The 17,183-nt window shown below is 26.9% G+C and overlaps 1 protein-coding gene across 2 annotated transcripts in view; it reads left to right on the top strand.

Moving 5' to 3' along the window:
• The window catches only part of LOC113552755, a 206,821-nt gene that overhangs the window by 64,260 nt on the left and 125,378 nt on the right, over positions 1 to 17,183 (top strand). For both annotated transcript variants that reach the window (XM_026955661.1, XM_026955662.1), the window contains exon 4: positions 14,184 to 14,294. In XM_026955661.1, the coding sequence (XP_026811462.1) occupies positions 14,184 to 14,294 (111 nt within the window). The remainder of the gene's footprint in view (positions 1 to 14,183; positions 14,295 to 17,183) is intronic.

Genomic DNA, 17,183 nt, shown 5'->3' on the forward strand with positions numbered 1-17,183 from the left:
AACAGTATAATACTATATTATTCTATTTTTATGATATTATTAAATATTATAATACAATATTTTAGACATTTTCTATTATAGAAATGTTTTTCAATTATTTATTTTTGTACTGTAGCTAAAATTAATAAAACCTCAATTTTACAAGGACAATTTAAATACATTATACATTAGTATTATAATAATAAATTGATAATTTATACTTTATTTTTTCTTTTATATTATAAGAAAATATCTAAAATGTTTACATAATTTCATAATAGCTTAAATTTATTTCGAGTTATAGATATGTAACAATACTAATTATTATAAGTCTACAAGTATTTATAAGTTACATTATAATACAAAATGTTAAATTAAATGCGTATTTACCCGATGGAATTGTTATTTTTTTGATTATATTTTATCAACTTACTAAGATATATCAAAAACCTTTTGGAAGACACTTTTTTCATTATAGACCACGTAAGAAAATAACAACAATTAATTAAACTAAAGAACTTGTTAAATCAAAAAACTTATCAAAACAATTTTAACTCTAGAAACTTCATTAATATTTTATGTGCATAGATTGAATGATTAATTTTTTACATTTTAACATTATTTTAATATAATTTTTTCTTGTAAATTTATTTTTATACAAATGTGATTATTATATATCTGCTATTAGAGTTCTTATGTTAATCTTACAAATTGTATAGCGTTATTGTATAATATTATAATATTATTAACTATAACTTAGACTTATTTGTATTATTAGAAACTATAACTTATTATGATGATATTCCTTCTTTAAATTTAAGAAGTAACCAAAATTAAAAATATCAATTGATTCTTTTTCTACATAATATAATTATTATTTTCCGAAACCGTAAGTGTTTTACTTCAATGCAAATACAATAAATGGGATTTTGTATTGCAATATTTTCTTGGCACGTTTACACAATGCGAAAACCCATTTGAACAACCCCTATAAATAAAATTTGAATACCAATGATTTATGCGTTTGCACGAGCTATATGTTATTATAAGTTTATGTGGAATAGCATTTCAATCGAAAATTAATAACCATAGACAACTGCAGTTTGTATAGTGTTAAGATCAATATAGTATATATACTATACAGTATAATACCACTATATTTTATACCTAAAATATAAGCGTTATATTTTTTAAAAATTGTTTGTATAAAAATCCAGGATACAGTTTATTTGTTTAAGAACTTAACAGTGAAATAATAAAATGGACCTAACAATGATACTATGTACACATCCACGTCTAGCGTTAGGTAAAATATATGTATATAAATAATGTTATTAATATAGAAAACGTTCTTTTTACTAAAGTCAGTTTTCGTTTATGATTTCACTTTCAATTGCATTTTCGAGGCGTATAGAAATAAGAAATTGGTTTAATATTTATATTATTATTATTTTTTATTTGGACTAAGATTTTAATTGTGTGGTTATTTTCTACAATTATTTCAATTATTTTGATAACTTAACATTATGGAAATTAATCTGTACATAACTTTCGTTTGTTTTAGAAAAAGTATTTATTTAATTAAATAGATTCGATTTTATGTCCTAGGATGTTAACAATTTTGGAGACTGATAATGTTTTGCTAATAAATGTTTAATAATTTTTACACGAGTTCTACACGTATAGAGCATTTTTTATTATAATATAACCATTTGTAGGTTTACGTTTAGATTTTGTATCTATTATTAAACAAGATTATATTATCTAGTATTGTAACTTGCAGGTAATAGATATAACAAATTTTATTTAATTAATCTTTGGATTGGATTTTTAAAATGTTCAATTAAAATGAAGATTTTGAAATTGTTTATATTTTATATTAGTGTATACTAGTATAAGATATTTTTTTAAATTATTTAATACACCAATACGTGTAAATGTGTGACCTATAGATGTTTTTGTAAGAGACCTGTAAATGATTATAGGGCTAGTCTGAAAATAAGCTTATTGGTATTGGTATGGTAATAATATAATATGCAATGGGATTCAACTAGCATGCTTACCTTCTTTTTCTTCTTTAATCATACAGTTATTTAGAACCTAGTTTTTAGTATTTTTAAGTATTTTTAAAACCCATGATATTTTCAATTTCTTGAAATCTGTTTGTACACCTCTGAAAAAGTGTCATATGAAAATTGTGTTTTTAAAAGAACAACGCTCATTTTATACAGTATATTTTTTAGCATTACATTTGTATCATCACATGGCATTTATTATCCTTAAGTAGTACAAAAATATTATCATGAATTCGAAAATAGGGCTTTTAAGTATACATAAAAGTTTCAAAAATTAATATTTTAATAAAAGCGCGTACATTTTTCCAACCACACCCATTTAACTTTTCCAACTTTTTCCAACGCCAATATTTAGTGCTCCATTCCTGCCAATTCCTGCTTATATTCCTGTAATTCTTGCTCAAAAACCGCCCCCAAAAAAATTTAAAAAACTTCGGAGAAACGTTTCCCCCACCCCACCCATGGTTGGCTTTTGCCTTTTCTAACTTTTACCAACGCCAATATTTAGTGCTCCATTCCTGTCAATTTCTGCTGCTATTCCCGGAATTCCTGCTCAAAAACTGAGGATAAGATTTTTTATTAATTTTTTTTTGTATTTCGATATAGATTCATTTTATTCAATCTAGATTTTTTATTAACCCTGAAAAAAAATGATTTTTTATTAATATTTTTAGATTTATTTATTTATTATAGTTTGTTAACTCAACTAGGCTTTATTACTATTATATGGTTTATGAATAAAAAATCCATATTTGATAAAAAATATTATATTTAATAAAAATATAAATAAATAAAAAAATCTAAAAATATTAATAAAAATTTAAATTTGATGAAAAGACATGTTGAAAAAATAAAATATTGTTATTCAATAGCAAGTACTTATTAAATGTTAAAATGAGACTAAACGTGTTTGGTGAATCGTTCTCTATAATGAGTAATAAGTAATAACCCTCGTTTAGGTGAACTGTATACGTTTATCATATACAACGCACGTATAAAATATACATTGTGCAGTTAATATCGTATTTCTGCAAAGTAAAAAAAAAGTATCTGGTATTTCACTACAATTTATTTATTATTGCGAATGTCTGTCTAGCATAAAATAATATGATAATATACTCTTAACTCGTATATATATATAGCACGTCAACACGTACGCGATAACGCGATATACGTATCACTACCAAAAGAAACCGCAGAAGCTGCAGATGTACACGGGCGACAGTGGCCAATTATTTCTCTCATTCACATGGTGAATTCTAAATATATGTGTGTAAAATATAATAATAACAATACGCAACACAATTTAGTTTAAAATTAAATTACCATCAAAGTGTTTATGATTACTTTTTTTATTCAGCGTTCGGTCGAGGCTCGTTGAGTCTGTTTTTACGACGATGGTAGTGTTATATCCGCGTATTCAAAGGATTCGTCCATTAAAAATGTATGACAGCCGCGTTTCACACGAAGTATAAATTACACACGAGATTGTTTTTTCCCTACAGGCGCAAACATCCGGGGTCCATCGAAAATCAAAAGCCGGAAGTATAACCTACGCGTATAAACGATTGAACTGGATACGGTTGAATAAGCACATGATGATAATATTATAATACTGTACGACTGACCGGAGGCTGTTCTAAAACATTTAAAATTGATCCTAAAGTATAATATAGTTACCTAAAGGAACGGCTTCCTGAGGGGTGAAATATTTAGTGTGCTATAAAATATAATAATATAAGCGTTATTACGCTATAAATGTATATTGTGCACTGCCGTAACATAGTTATATTATATATCATTACATATTAGGTACTTGCTTGCGGGCTAGCAATAATTTTTTAAGTTACTAAAAACTTGAGCAGTTAAGGCGAGTTCGAAAGAAAAAAAAGTTTGTAATTCGATTTTTTTTTAATTTTTAGATGAAGTTTTCCTTTGGTGCATTTTTAAATCGAGTTATCTTCGTTTTTTCTTGGTTAAATTGTGGAAATAATATTTTCATACCTAATCTTAATAAATAACGAATTTTTCGTGATTATTAAAATTATAATTAATAAGAGTTAATGTATATATTACCATACACCAAAATTATCAATACATATTGGTACATATAATATATACTTAAATTTATAAATCTAAAAATGTAAGTGATGCGTAGTGGCTGAAATTTAAATTAATAATTAATATCTTCTGTTTACCTCCGTTTTTATTGTTTTGTTTAAATTTATTTGTCTCCGAGTATACAATAGAAAAATTAATATTATCTATGTATATTTTAACAATATTAGAAACGCATACAGCCTTCGCATTATAATAAGTGTTTGGTCTTGTAATTTCTTTGTAAAAAAATGACTCGTTTTCCTTTCGAGGTCGATTTATTCTATACTTATACCCACAGGACGACGATAATAATATTATGTTTTTTTCCTCCCCGTGTGCAGTGTTTTATAAATGTTATTATTATTATTATATATGTATATAATGGCATTTCATGAAACTCAAACGGAATTCCGTCTATTCTCTCGCATTGTACCTGTATACATACATATGGTGGAAACTAGAGGCGTATTATATGCGCTTAGAATGCCAAACATCCGTGTACTTCGTCGTCCGGTCGGCGGCTTCTCTTTTGAAACAAACATTTTTGCCGCTGCCCTTCCCAACTGATTTTCTAGAAGTAAAATATAATATATATACGTCGCATTTGAGTTCAATATATTATTATTATTGTTGTTGTAGTTGTTGACGTTCTGTACGGATACGCATAGATGATATGTAAGGAAATAAAAGGCTACGAATAGTCGTGTTTTTCCCACGTCGAAAGTTACCGCAGTCAGATTCCGTGATGTAGTCGATGACCATAAATTGTGTTCCCCCCCCCTGTGACATCGGCGAACGTTATTCTCCGCGACTGCGTTAAAACCACACCCTCCGTGGTATATACCTATATATACCTATATTACCACATGGATAGATAACGTTGGTCTATTGTCTTTTGTTAAATTTCCTACTGCCATTGTTACATTTTTCTATGTGCATTATTTTTTTTATTTTTTTTTTGTCAACTGTGTTAACACGCGTTGATATAATATAATTGCATACGATATAAAAATGTAGGAGACTTGACGACTTTGTTTGTGTTTTTAGGTTTTTGATGCATACAACACTTGGTGTGGTGGTGTAGTATTATCGTGTATTATACTGATATAACATTTAAATATTATTTTTACAAGCCAGGCACATTTATCCCAGGTGGATGAGCATGATGTGCCTTCAGTCGAGGAATATTCATGATAAATGTATACATTGCACGTGTGCTAAGCATTTAACCAAATATTTAGGTACCCACACGTGTGTTCACAAATTATTTTTATAAGATAACAGTCATAGAAGTTTTAAGTTTGTATCATTTTAAATTATAACACTGTTGGGAAGACTTTCTCTATATCGTGGTGAACACAAGATAAAAAGTGAAATAAAATGATAACCTAAATTGTTTATTAATATAAATTTATGCGTGACATTCAATGATAAACTGATAATATTTTACTCATTTAAATGAATAAGATGAAGCGATCAAATATTTAACTGTTGGATTTAGATAGGTAATATATATTATAGTATATAGATGTTTAGTTTATTGTAGGCAGTAGGTACATGGAGCTATATCTTGCACAGTAGTCGTTTGTCTGTGTGGATTACGATGTATAATATCCCAAAGCTGTTTGAAATAAACTTATATAATATATATACGTTTTAGTGAGCTTATCACAGAAACTCGTGAATAAATATAATCATGGTTTATCTTCGTCAACACGCCGTTTGTGTACATATATATATTCTAATATACATTTATATAAATACGAGAAGTGAGGTTTAACGCATTTTCGGAATATGTTGATGTTTTATAACTGTTCTACAGTCAAGCTAGTATATTATAGATACGATAATAATAATATGATATCGTAATGTTTGCCGTACTACTTTTTTTTGTATTATATCAAATTGAATATATTTTATACAATATTATCACGAGAAATATTTCCGCACTGAATTGGTACTACGACAATGTCAACTGTCGTTTATTTTATAATTACAATATCGCGTGTGTTATAAACAAATAGTCATATATAGGTATTATAAAAGTATATATGCGAGCATCTTTATCGTCGTATTATTATGATAAAGATGAGACTCATTCGCTGTGTTAATCGATTTTCCGTAAGCTTCTTAAATACATAATATTATATACTATACGTAAACGAACACTCGCGAAGCAGACTATAATTCGAGAGAAATTTAATTTGAAATATATAACAAAAGACACGCAATAATAGTATAGCTTCTCTGCTGAAGGATCACGTATATATATATATATATAGATGGTATAGTATCTTTTCCGGTTTTAATTATGCCACAAGGGCTTAAATGAGTTAAGGACTAAATAATAATATATATTTTTTCTTTTTCCCTTTTTAACCGGCCCAACGAAAGTTTGGACGTTTTAATAAATCGGGTTTTCGCCCTCTTATATACCACCGTGGCCAACGACGACAATGACGGATTCGCACCGCGGTGTTTCGGTTTTCCCTTTTTTCCTAATGCCTATTGTAACGACTGTTCGAGTCTGTGGTAATATTTCCACCTGGGTGAGTCAAAACACAGTCCTTTCAGACGTACACCCATAAAAAAAAAAAATAAAAATATTGTTGATATTATTATTATATAGATAACCCTTCGTAGTGTATTATAATGAAAAAAATGTATAAAATGTCGTTTTTCGAAATTAATTTTTCTGACTTATTATTTCATTTATTCAATAAAAAGATAACTTTTCGGATGCGTTTTGAAATTAAAATAAGAAAAGAAACAATATAGCTATACTGCATTTAAATTTTGAGAGGGATTTTAATTTGTTTTTAAATTATAAAACTGTCGACGGAATGGCTGTTCAAGTAAATATTTATTAATAATTCTATCAGAATTCGCAAAGATTATGTATTCTTTCTGTGTAATTACGTATCTAAGTACATTTTCTTAACTTCGAAGTTCCAAGAAGTATTTTGTAAACGTTTTTCAGTACTAATAAATCAATTATTTAAACACAAAGCTTTCAGAATTTACAAATAATTCACGTATGTGTTTACTTTACTCGGTTAATACATGTATGAAACACATAAATTAGGTAGTCATACTCACTTACTCTTCGACAAAAGTACGTGGTTTTAATGCATACTACATATCACTATTTTTTTAAAAGAATTTTCCGAAAGCTCCCACTAATGAAACAACTTTAATGTAAACACTGATCGTATCTGTCTGTAAGTACCTATCTAAAATTATTAAGGTATTTATTTAATGTTGTAACCATATCCCAAGTGGTTGCATAAATCTATAGTAGTAACTTATCTATTCAGGTTTAGTGTACGTAAATACCTTGTTTTTAGAACAATGATAAAACCTGAATGTGTAGAAAAGGTATTTTTAAAATTATAAAACATAATATTATTAAATCATTTATTCTACTAAAAATTTAAAAATTGATATAAAAAAAAAACGTCAGATGGTTTTAAATAATCGAAAAAATATATTTTATATGGAACAGTATTATACTCTACAATATTTGTCATTATAACACTTAGTATTATTTATAAGTATACATAATGAAAATTGTGTATCTTATACATGTATAACTTGATATGGCCGTATAATCAAATAATAGTAGGTATCGCTGTTCTAATTTCTAAATAGTTACATCACTTTACCAACTATACTTCGTGACGTATCTAACACAATAAAATTATATTTAAATAAGAAATAAAAATGATATCATTCAGTCTGTATAAAATATGATTCCTTAAAAAATAATTTGAAGGATTAGTCATAATCAGATTCAATAGTCTCGTTAAAATCCAAAAATGGAAATCTATGACTATATAAGATCTATGTTTTTTTTTACTTTCGTGATTAGGTATATAATAATATATACTTGTCAATTATATTCTTGAGTCCGAAATATAAAAGTTAAGATTTTTGAAACTAGGTATTTTGGTACTGTATACGTATAGTAAGCGCGTGTACAATTTATTATAATCAAATACAATATAAGTAATATATATAATATATATAAATTAGGAGCACTCGTTTTTATTTTTTCTCTATTTCCTAATAAGTAATATCCTTACTACATCCGCATACTTAATAATACAATATACGGTAACACAAACAAAATAACTGTTTATTAAAATGTGCTTTTTTTTTCAAAACCATATCATTATAGTCTTCCACTCTACCGTATCACCTGGCTGCCTTCGCAGCTATCACTTTCCGCGTGTTGCGTGCTCCTCCGGTCTTCGTTCACTTGTCAGAGGACACTAATCAAACAACACCGTCGTCTACCGTCAACGTGCAGGACCCCGTAGGCGGTTTTATCTTATATGCAGTTTACGCGTACAAATAACAACGTTCAGGACCATTAATCCTTTCCTAATGCACCTGACGATGAGCATATTTACATTAAGCCAACCCCTCCGGTATAGTCCCCGCGAGCTTTATGTCCGCTACCCACTCGACCCTCATCTATAACGCTGCTACCGCCACTATTTCTGTGTTTTTAAAAAAATGATGATATATTATACATATTGTATATTATATATACATATCTAAGTAATATATTTTAATATATATGCTATAAGGGGTGGCTAATATGAGTATGTTCATGAACCACGTGGATAAATACAATAAAATAAAGAGCCAAAAATGTATAAGTACATTTTATACAATTTGATATTTTTTTATAAATGAATACCAAAAAAATTGAAATTTATAAAAATAATAAGTCAATTTTTATTTTATAAATAAAATATAAGCTGTAAGTTTGCTATCCCTGCTATATAGCATATTATTATTGTATAATAACACTTACAAAAAGTGTTCTATATTTTTTTTTATGCGTACTAATATTGCAGATATTAATATACATGACACATTCAAATATTATTAGTATTTTATTTTCTGTTATAGTGGATATTATACCAAAACTTAAAGGGACACGTACAAAATTGAAAGAAGGTATAATACGATAGGTAGTAATTGGTTGCTCTTAAGAGGACGCCATACCCGCATGTGTTGTCTCTGTCTTACTAACGTACATCATAACAAATTTCGTTCAGAAAAATTCATTTTGTGATGTTAGCTTTAATATTAAAGTAAATTTACCTATTATCAAATTTAAAGGTAAGAATATTATCTCGACAATGATATATGCTTTCATTGATATTATCATTTAAAGTGAGTTATAAACATTTTAAAATTGTACAATTTTACATAGCTATAACTCACTTTAAAAGAATAATATCAATAAAAGCATATGTAATTGTCTAGATAATAGCCTTACCTTTAAATTTGATGATAAGTAAATACTAAATTTACTCTAATATTAAAGTTAACATCACAAAATGTATTCTGCTGGACCTAAATTTGTTATGATGTACGTTAGTAAGACAGAGACAACACATGCGGGTATGGCGTCCTCTTAATCCAATTCAATTTAAAAATTGTGGAAATTATATTATTCATATTCTACGAACAGTCAACATAATTTTTCATTCACTTATATATATTTTATTCAAAGAAACCTAATGTCAATGAAGTCATCAGCTACTTTATTAAGGGAACAATTCTCCAAATTCGCCAGTATTCTCAATGCTTCACGTGTCCACGTTAAAAATACTTTTGTACTTTATTAAAACCATTCAACTCTGTTATTTCTCTTCAAATACACGCGTATATTATTCATAGTACCTACCTATAACATCAGTGAATTATTTTTTTTATTCATGTCATTGTGTAATATAATTATATTATATTATAATAGGTTAATGAATAGGTGGAAAATGAAAATATTCAACTGTACAGAGACATTTTAAAACCTACAAAATAAAAAATATTTGTTTGCGTAAATACCAAAATAAAAAGTAATATTATTTTTAATTTTCTGTTCAATTATTTAATATTATCTATATTTAATATAATGTTTTACGATTACAATAAATTCTTTTTCGCGTTTATCATGTATAACGATACTGCTAATATTGTTATACTCTGTTTGCTTGACGAGCTATATTAAGCCATACATTGTACCATATAGGTGTTATTCCAATCCGATAATCGATATCGTTGGTCTTTAATAGGTTCCGATAAAACGCCAAGGCGATAATATAATGTATATATGCATATATTATATACGCATATGCAATTTTAATGTAGGTACCAGCAAGTATTCACGATGACATTCTTGTTTTTATTATTATTGAAATTTAATATACTGCTGTTCACGCCTCTTTAAGCATTTCCTTTAAAAAAAGTCAATTATTAAATACTTTATGACACAGTTTCCTCCTTTAATAAGTACTACATTAATAATAAACTGTAGTAAGTATATATTGTAGTCGAATTCGTAATAATATATATAATATATATGTATATATATATATATATATATATATATATATATATATACATAATATAATATGTATAACTAAAGTGAAATTCGGTTGAGTGACTTTTTCAATTTCCCGCGCTCGAGTCTTAAATATATACAAGAGAAAAAGCTGCACAGCTGAAAGCGCACTATTATATATCTACGCACGTCGTACGCGTAGTAGCTGTAAACATCAAAGGGTTAGGTCGTTATTTTTGGTGTTCTTGGAAAGGATCCGCTCCGGCGATTTCTATAATTTGTCTTCACTGCCACCGACGTGTAAACGACATTTTTCGAATGTTTGGAATGTTTGGTGGCGACGTAAATTATTATGATATATTATTACATCGAATTTTCTCGTTCGAAAATGCGAAGACGTTTCCAATATATTTTTCCATATACACATGTAAATTTCTATGGTGTATTACAATAGTGGCATTTAATAAGAATATTATTACTATAGCTTTATGATGGTAAAAAGACGACACAATAATACGTAAGTTTTACGAAACGATTACGGTCATATTATAGTCTTGTATAGTTGCAGTAATACACGTTGTGGTGTTGTAGCACTACATATTTAGATGATATATTATGACGTGCACATATTTTTTTCTTCTTCTTATTATTATTATTATTACGGAAGACAGCGTTCGAATAAGATCTTTTTTATTATTATTAACGTAATATCCGGACAATGCTGGTGTTCTGTTCGTTTCCGTTTTGTTTAAAAGCGTACACTACGTACATAAAAATATTGATAACAAAAATAAATCCAAAAAGATATATACATAATATTATAAATATTAAATTCAGTCGAGTTTATGCACTTGTCAAAAAAACAATAAAGACGAAATATAATCTATTCATTCGTTATTTAAGACTTATTATTTTGCCGTATTCAAAGTATATTGAGTAGTGTCTACATAATACATCTGGCTGGTTTTAGAATGAATGGCTTTAAATATGAATTGTACAATCGTGAATTCGTAAGTTACGGTTAGACAATGTTTTTAATCCTTATCCACTACAAACGCGCGCGACACTGCGACTCGCCGACACTATATTATTATCATGAAAATACAATTTACAATAATTAATACTTTGATAAGAAAACCAATACTTGAGGTAAATACATGTTAAAAATATCCGGTGTAATTTTCTATATTTACCAACAATTTTGGCATTTCTTCTTGGCACGTTAAACTGAATACGCAACTATTTGTTTTTCACATTCGTAAAATTGTTATTTTAATCAAAGTTACGCGTGATATTTTGTTTACTTGGCTTGAAAATCGCGTAGTTGATTATAGTCTATACAACATAATATTATTTGATCAAAGATCACACTAAAATTACTGTTTAACGACTAAGACTAATTATTAGTTATTATTTATTTTTTTATTTAGAAAAATCGCTTTATTATATATTATATAATACGTATTACGTCTTTACATCGTTAGTGTACCGCTGGGGTTTTCAGACATTTGCTATCCGAAAGATTGTCCTGTTTTTTGTTTTTATATAGTTTCTAGTTTCCTATTTGCCCGGTGATTGACGACCTGGCCTTGGTCGATTAATCTTGTTGGGCCCAACTGCAGCCTCCCATGAGGATATTTTCAAACTAGCAGTTTGCTGGTCTCTATAACTAGGTGACGTGTAGGCTATATTATATAGGTTTTTACCGACTTTTTCTAGTTTTAATATTAATTATTTATATAGCTACATAGGTATTGTTCGATACATAAAAATAAACTAAAATCATTGTACAATAAATTTTAACGATTGCATTTCGAACGTAAAAAAGTTGGTTTCTATGTAATTAATTATTTGTTTATTAAAATTTTTTATATTTTCCAACTCACCGTCTTCGATATGGTATAAATTTGTAACAAATGTTTTCGACAAAATGTTGATAAACTTTTAATGTATCGCAATTCATTTTTTTTCGGGCTTCTACTAATAAGCTTGTCGCTGTCGCTTTCGACGTTATTGATGGAGTCCAACATTTCATTAGGTACTGCCTTCCTATGGCATCCACGCTATTTTTCAGTTCTCGTACAAAGCAATCGTCGTTTGTCTACGTTTCAATTCGTCCAATTATTGTGGCCAAAATCTTCGTTTTTTTCTTATTTTGAAATTTTACATTGCATACCTTCTTTCTTATATTATTTTCGCCCACACAGTTTTCATCTTCCCACCTCGAAATAAAACAAAAATATAGAGGTTCAAAGATTTATCGACGATGTCCTTAATAAGACTGATTGTGGTTCGTTCTAGGTATTGCCCCTTTTGGAAGTCAATATAAGTGACATAAATAGATATTAATTTATATAAATCTCTCAGTAAACCGTTATTTATCAGCATTAATCGACATATTAAAAATATTAAATTAAAAAATATAGTACTATAATACAATTGTTTTGACTATTTATTGTTTACTTTTTGTAGTTTTTATAAAATCTATAATAATTATAAATATATAATAATTTCAATAAAATAACTATACAATTGCCTTTTCATCGATTTTTTGTGTGATTATTAATTAATAATTAACGGTATTTTTCCTAGCATGTAGTTTTGAATATCATATTAAAATAAAGTAAATATAATGTTATATTTAAGTACATTTAGATTAATTAATTATTCAAGTAGGTACATACTATCATATATATTATATTAAATGGTGGTACTGGTACAGCATAATATTTAGTATTTTATTTTTTAATTGAATAGTGTTACTAAGGTGTATTAAATTGTTGTGAGAAGTTTTCTTTGATATACTAGCTTTGTTGTCATTTCTCGTTTAGTCCGGCAACAATAATGTCCCCTTTTTTACAAATTCTATAGATACTACGGTTCATTGGATATAGCCCTATTTCATTACTCTCAAAATCGCACAAGAATGTATTTGCTTCAATACTTTCTTCCCTCCATGAGTACTCAATGGTGATAAAATTCTCAATGTCACCTGGATTTTTTTTCGTATGTATCAAACAACTTTTGTATCAATCAATTATATATAATAGTACGCTGTATATATTTATGTAAAGTTAATACATTCAATTTTCAATAATTTAAAATATACTCTATCAAAAACATATAATTACTCAAATATCATTAAAATATAACTAATTTTTATTACTTTATATCATATAGGTACAATATTTATTATTTTCGTATATATAAACAATTTCAAAGGGGTAGGAAAATTATTTTTTGTTATACAACACAACTTTTTTGACTTTTGAGTGTATATTGCATTGTTTTTAATTTTACAAAACATTTTTTTCTATTTTAAAAATAAGTACATATACATTATAAATTTTTTTTTTTAATAATTATTTTACTAAACATTTTAATTTGAACTAAAAATTGATACAATTAAATGTTTATGATGATGATAAAACTACCATCATAAATTTAATAAATATTTATTACTCATATATTTTAATATTACTTCGTTCTTGATCAATGGTCATTACAGTGGTGACATATATATATTTATATTAATATTATTGCATTACGGATAATCATTAATCTCATTATTATAATATTATAATATTCTTTCGCAATTAATAGTTTTAGTATCATACATTTTCCAAACATCTATAAATGTTTAACAAATTGATTTTTTTTTGTTTTAGGAGTATATGGAAGCGAAAATCGTGCAGCTAGAATCTGAGTTAGTCGCAGAACGCCGAATCACGCAAAGGGAAAGAACGCTAAACTCCAAGCTGCAAAAACAATTAGCTCGGGTGAGTACAACATAATATCAGTTACAGTTTGTCTCTGATTTTGCAAAATGCATACAATATTCTTTACGGAGGGACCTGGTCAGTTAGGCAAATGAGGGTCACCCCCGCGTTGGCATGGCGACTAGCTGGATAACAATCCGTAGTCTTTTGTGTGCCTCTGTGAACGGACTGGCGATATTGAATTCTCCGGCAAATGACGGTCCCCCTTTCACGTCATGTTCCCTCACTCTTATAGTTAATATATATATATATATATTAAATGGGTAAAAAAAAGGTCGAATTAGACTCTATACGTTATTATGGCTTTGCTGAGACGACTTACGATTGAAAACAAGACTTTTGTCCTTGTGGTATATTGCTCCAGACGAAATCTGTTTATATTTTACTCGAGATTGAAGACAATTTCTACATTTGAATATTTTAGTATATAAATCAGTACTTATACACACATACATGTATAAAAGTATATAATATAAAAATACTTACCTACAATATACATTATTTATAAGTAAAAATAAATAATATAATATACATACTATATAGGTAATTTGATTCAAAAGTCAATACTTATCGTTATTTTATTTTATTTATCCAAAGTGATTTTTTATTTTGCTTGAGTAAATTTTAATAAATTATGCATATTATATAGAAACGAATTGAAATAGACATATTTTATTTTTAGTTTATTTCTGCTGCATACATACTCATTTACATTTTTAATTCCATTTATTTTTTGGTTAATAAACAAATAAATATATAAAAAATATATAAATCTCTTTCTATCTTGATTCGTTTGCTAATGGGTATGCCATTATTTTAATATAATACAATAAATTGATACATTTATAAAATGAAAAATATGTTTTTTTTTACATTGTAGGTTACAGCTATTTGTACAGTTGTACCTATTACTTTTGTTTAAAATCGAATAAATGGCAATTACTTTGTATATATTACTATCAAATATTTTAGTGAATAGAATAAAACAATTATTTACGAAAAAAGAGTTAGCACAATGAAAGGAAAAATAATCTCTAGAGACATATAATATATATTTTACAAACCATCTGAAGGCAACTTGGATTCAGCTGTGTCAAAACTGTCAACGGTGCATGATTTATTTTTTAAGTTTCAAAGATAAATATATGCTTCTCAAGAGTATACAACTTTTTTGACAATTCAAATTTCGATTACTCAGATATTCGATTACTGCTTTTCTGAAAAGAAAACTTATTTATAATATATTTTTTATTTTTATAATGACCAACTTCGTGTAGTGGCATCTTTTGACTAATTTCTAGAGATAGAGAGGGTGAACTTGATATAATACATAGTATACGAGTATAAACATATATTATATTATATTTATATCGTGAGAAAAAGAAGTTACTATGTATTATAATTTATAGTATAAAATACTATACATACCTATATGTGAATACCATTATTTATTAAATCGCGACTGTTTCATATGCATCACCTCAATATCATTGGACTTGCGTATAAAATATATAAACAAATAATATTAATTGTTGAAATTAAAATAATAAATTACACTTCAATTGACAATACATAATAATAAAACATTATATATTAAATATATATAAATTTTATGAAAACAAAATGCATAAAAATGTGTGGAAATGATAAGAAATAATTATTCAAAGTAAAATCATAAAAATCTTCATTATGATTTATATCAATGTACTAATAGAACTGAACAACTATACGTATGTTAACATAGACATAGCGAAATAATAACGCGTGATAGACCTAATACGACTTATGAGTTGGTATTATACATATATGGGTGTAAAATTAAACTACGGGTTTTATATAGGTTTATTATATATTTCAAAATAATCAACTCACCCGGTCGTTTGGGTTTAAAGCTTATTGCTGTAAAATAATATATATTTATTAAATGTCAATACACTTCAAAATGAAATAATAATAATCATAACATATAATATGTTACCTTACCAAAAAAATTTGTATAGTTCTTTAACTCCAGAAAATAGCGTATTCTTGATTATTCAAATGGAGATTTCGGAGTTCGTAAAACTGATAATTTTAATGTAAATATCCACAAAATTGTAGTAAAAGTGTTGACACCGGTTTTGGTAGAAAATTTCTTGACGGTCTATTAGACTTATCGTCTGTTAGTGAAATCCTGAAAAACCTTGCACGATCCTTTATTCAAACCTTCGATTTACACTGTCGATGTCACATAAACTCTGTTTCGTTTATCGTACAATCGACCATAATGATATTTAATATTATTGATTATTTGCTATAAGATAATTTTTAGTATACAATGAAAAAATAAATTATTATTTTGCGCGTTATTATCGGATCATATTATTTATATTAATCATTTATTATTTGCCATATTATATACTTCAACAGAATCTTAATGTACTTGAAAACGGTAACATCGACTGTCGTACTGGAACAGATAACAATAGTATATATGCAGTCAATAACAAGCACTTAAGGCTTAAGCTAAATTACTTAGCATTCTTAATATTTTATTTAAATTATTTACTTAATATTATAATAAATAGAGGTGTTTTTTTCTAAATTAAAAGTAATAATCCAAAAACATAATTTATAAATATATATATATATATATATAAAAATAGTTATGTTTGTTATTAGTACAACTGCGTGATTAATAATTTAAAATTTTCATGAAAAAAATATTTTGTTTAAAATTAAACAAGCATAGGTAGTCTTTTATCGTTTATATATTTTTGAAATTCTATAATTAAATCAATAATAATAATGAATAAAAATAATGATTTCTATAATGGCATAAGATATAGTACTCTGAATGTAATGTTATATAACGCTCGTGTGTATGATGTGCTAAATATAATATATAAT

Source organism: Rhopalosiphum maidis, chromosome 2, assembly GCF_003676215.2.
Source record: "Rhopalosiphum maidis isolate BTI-1 chromosome 2, ASM367621v3, whole genome shotgun sequence".
NCBI classification, from domain to species: Eukaryota; Metazoa; Arthropoda; class Insecta; order Hemiptera; family Aphididae; genus Rhopalosiphum; species Rhopalosiphum maidis.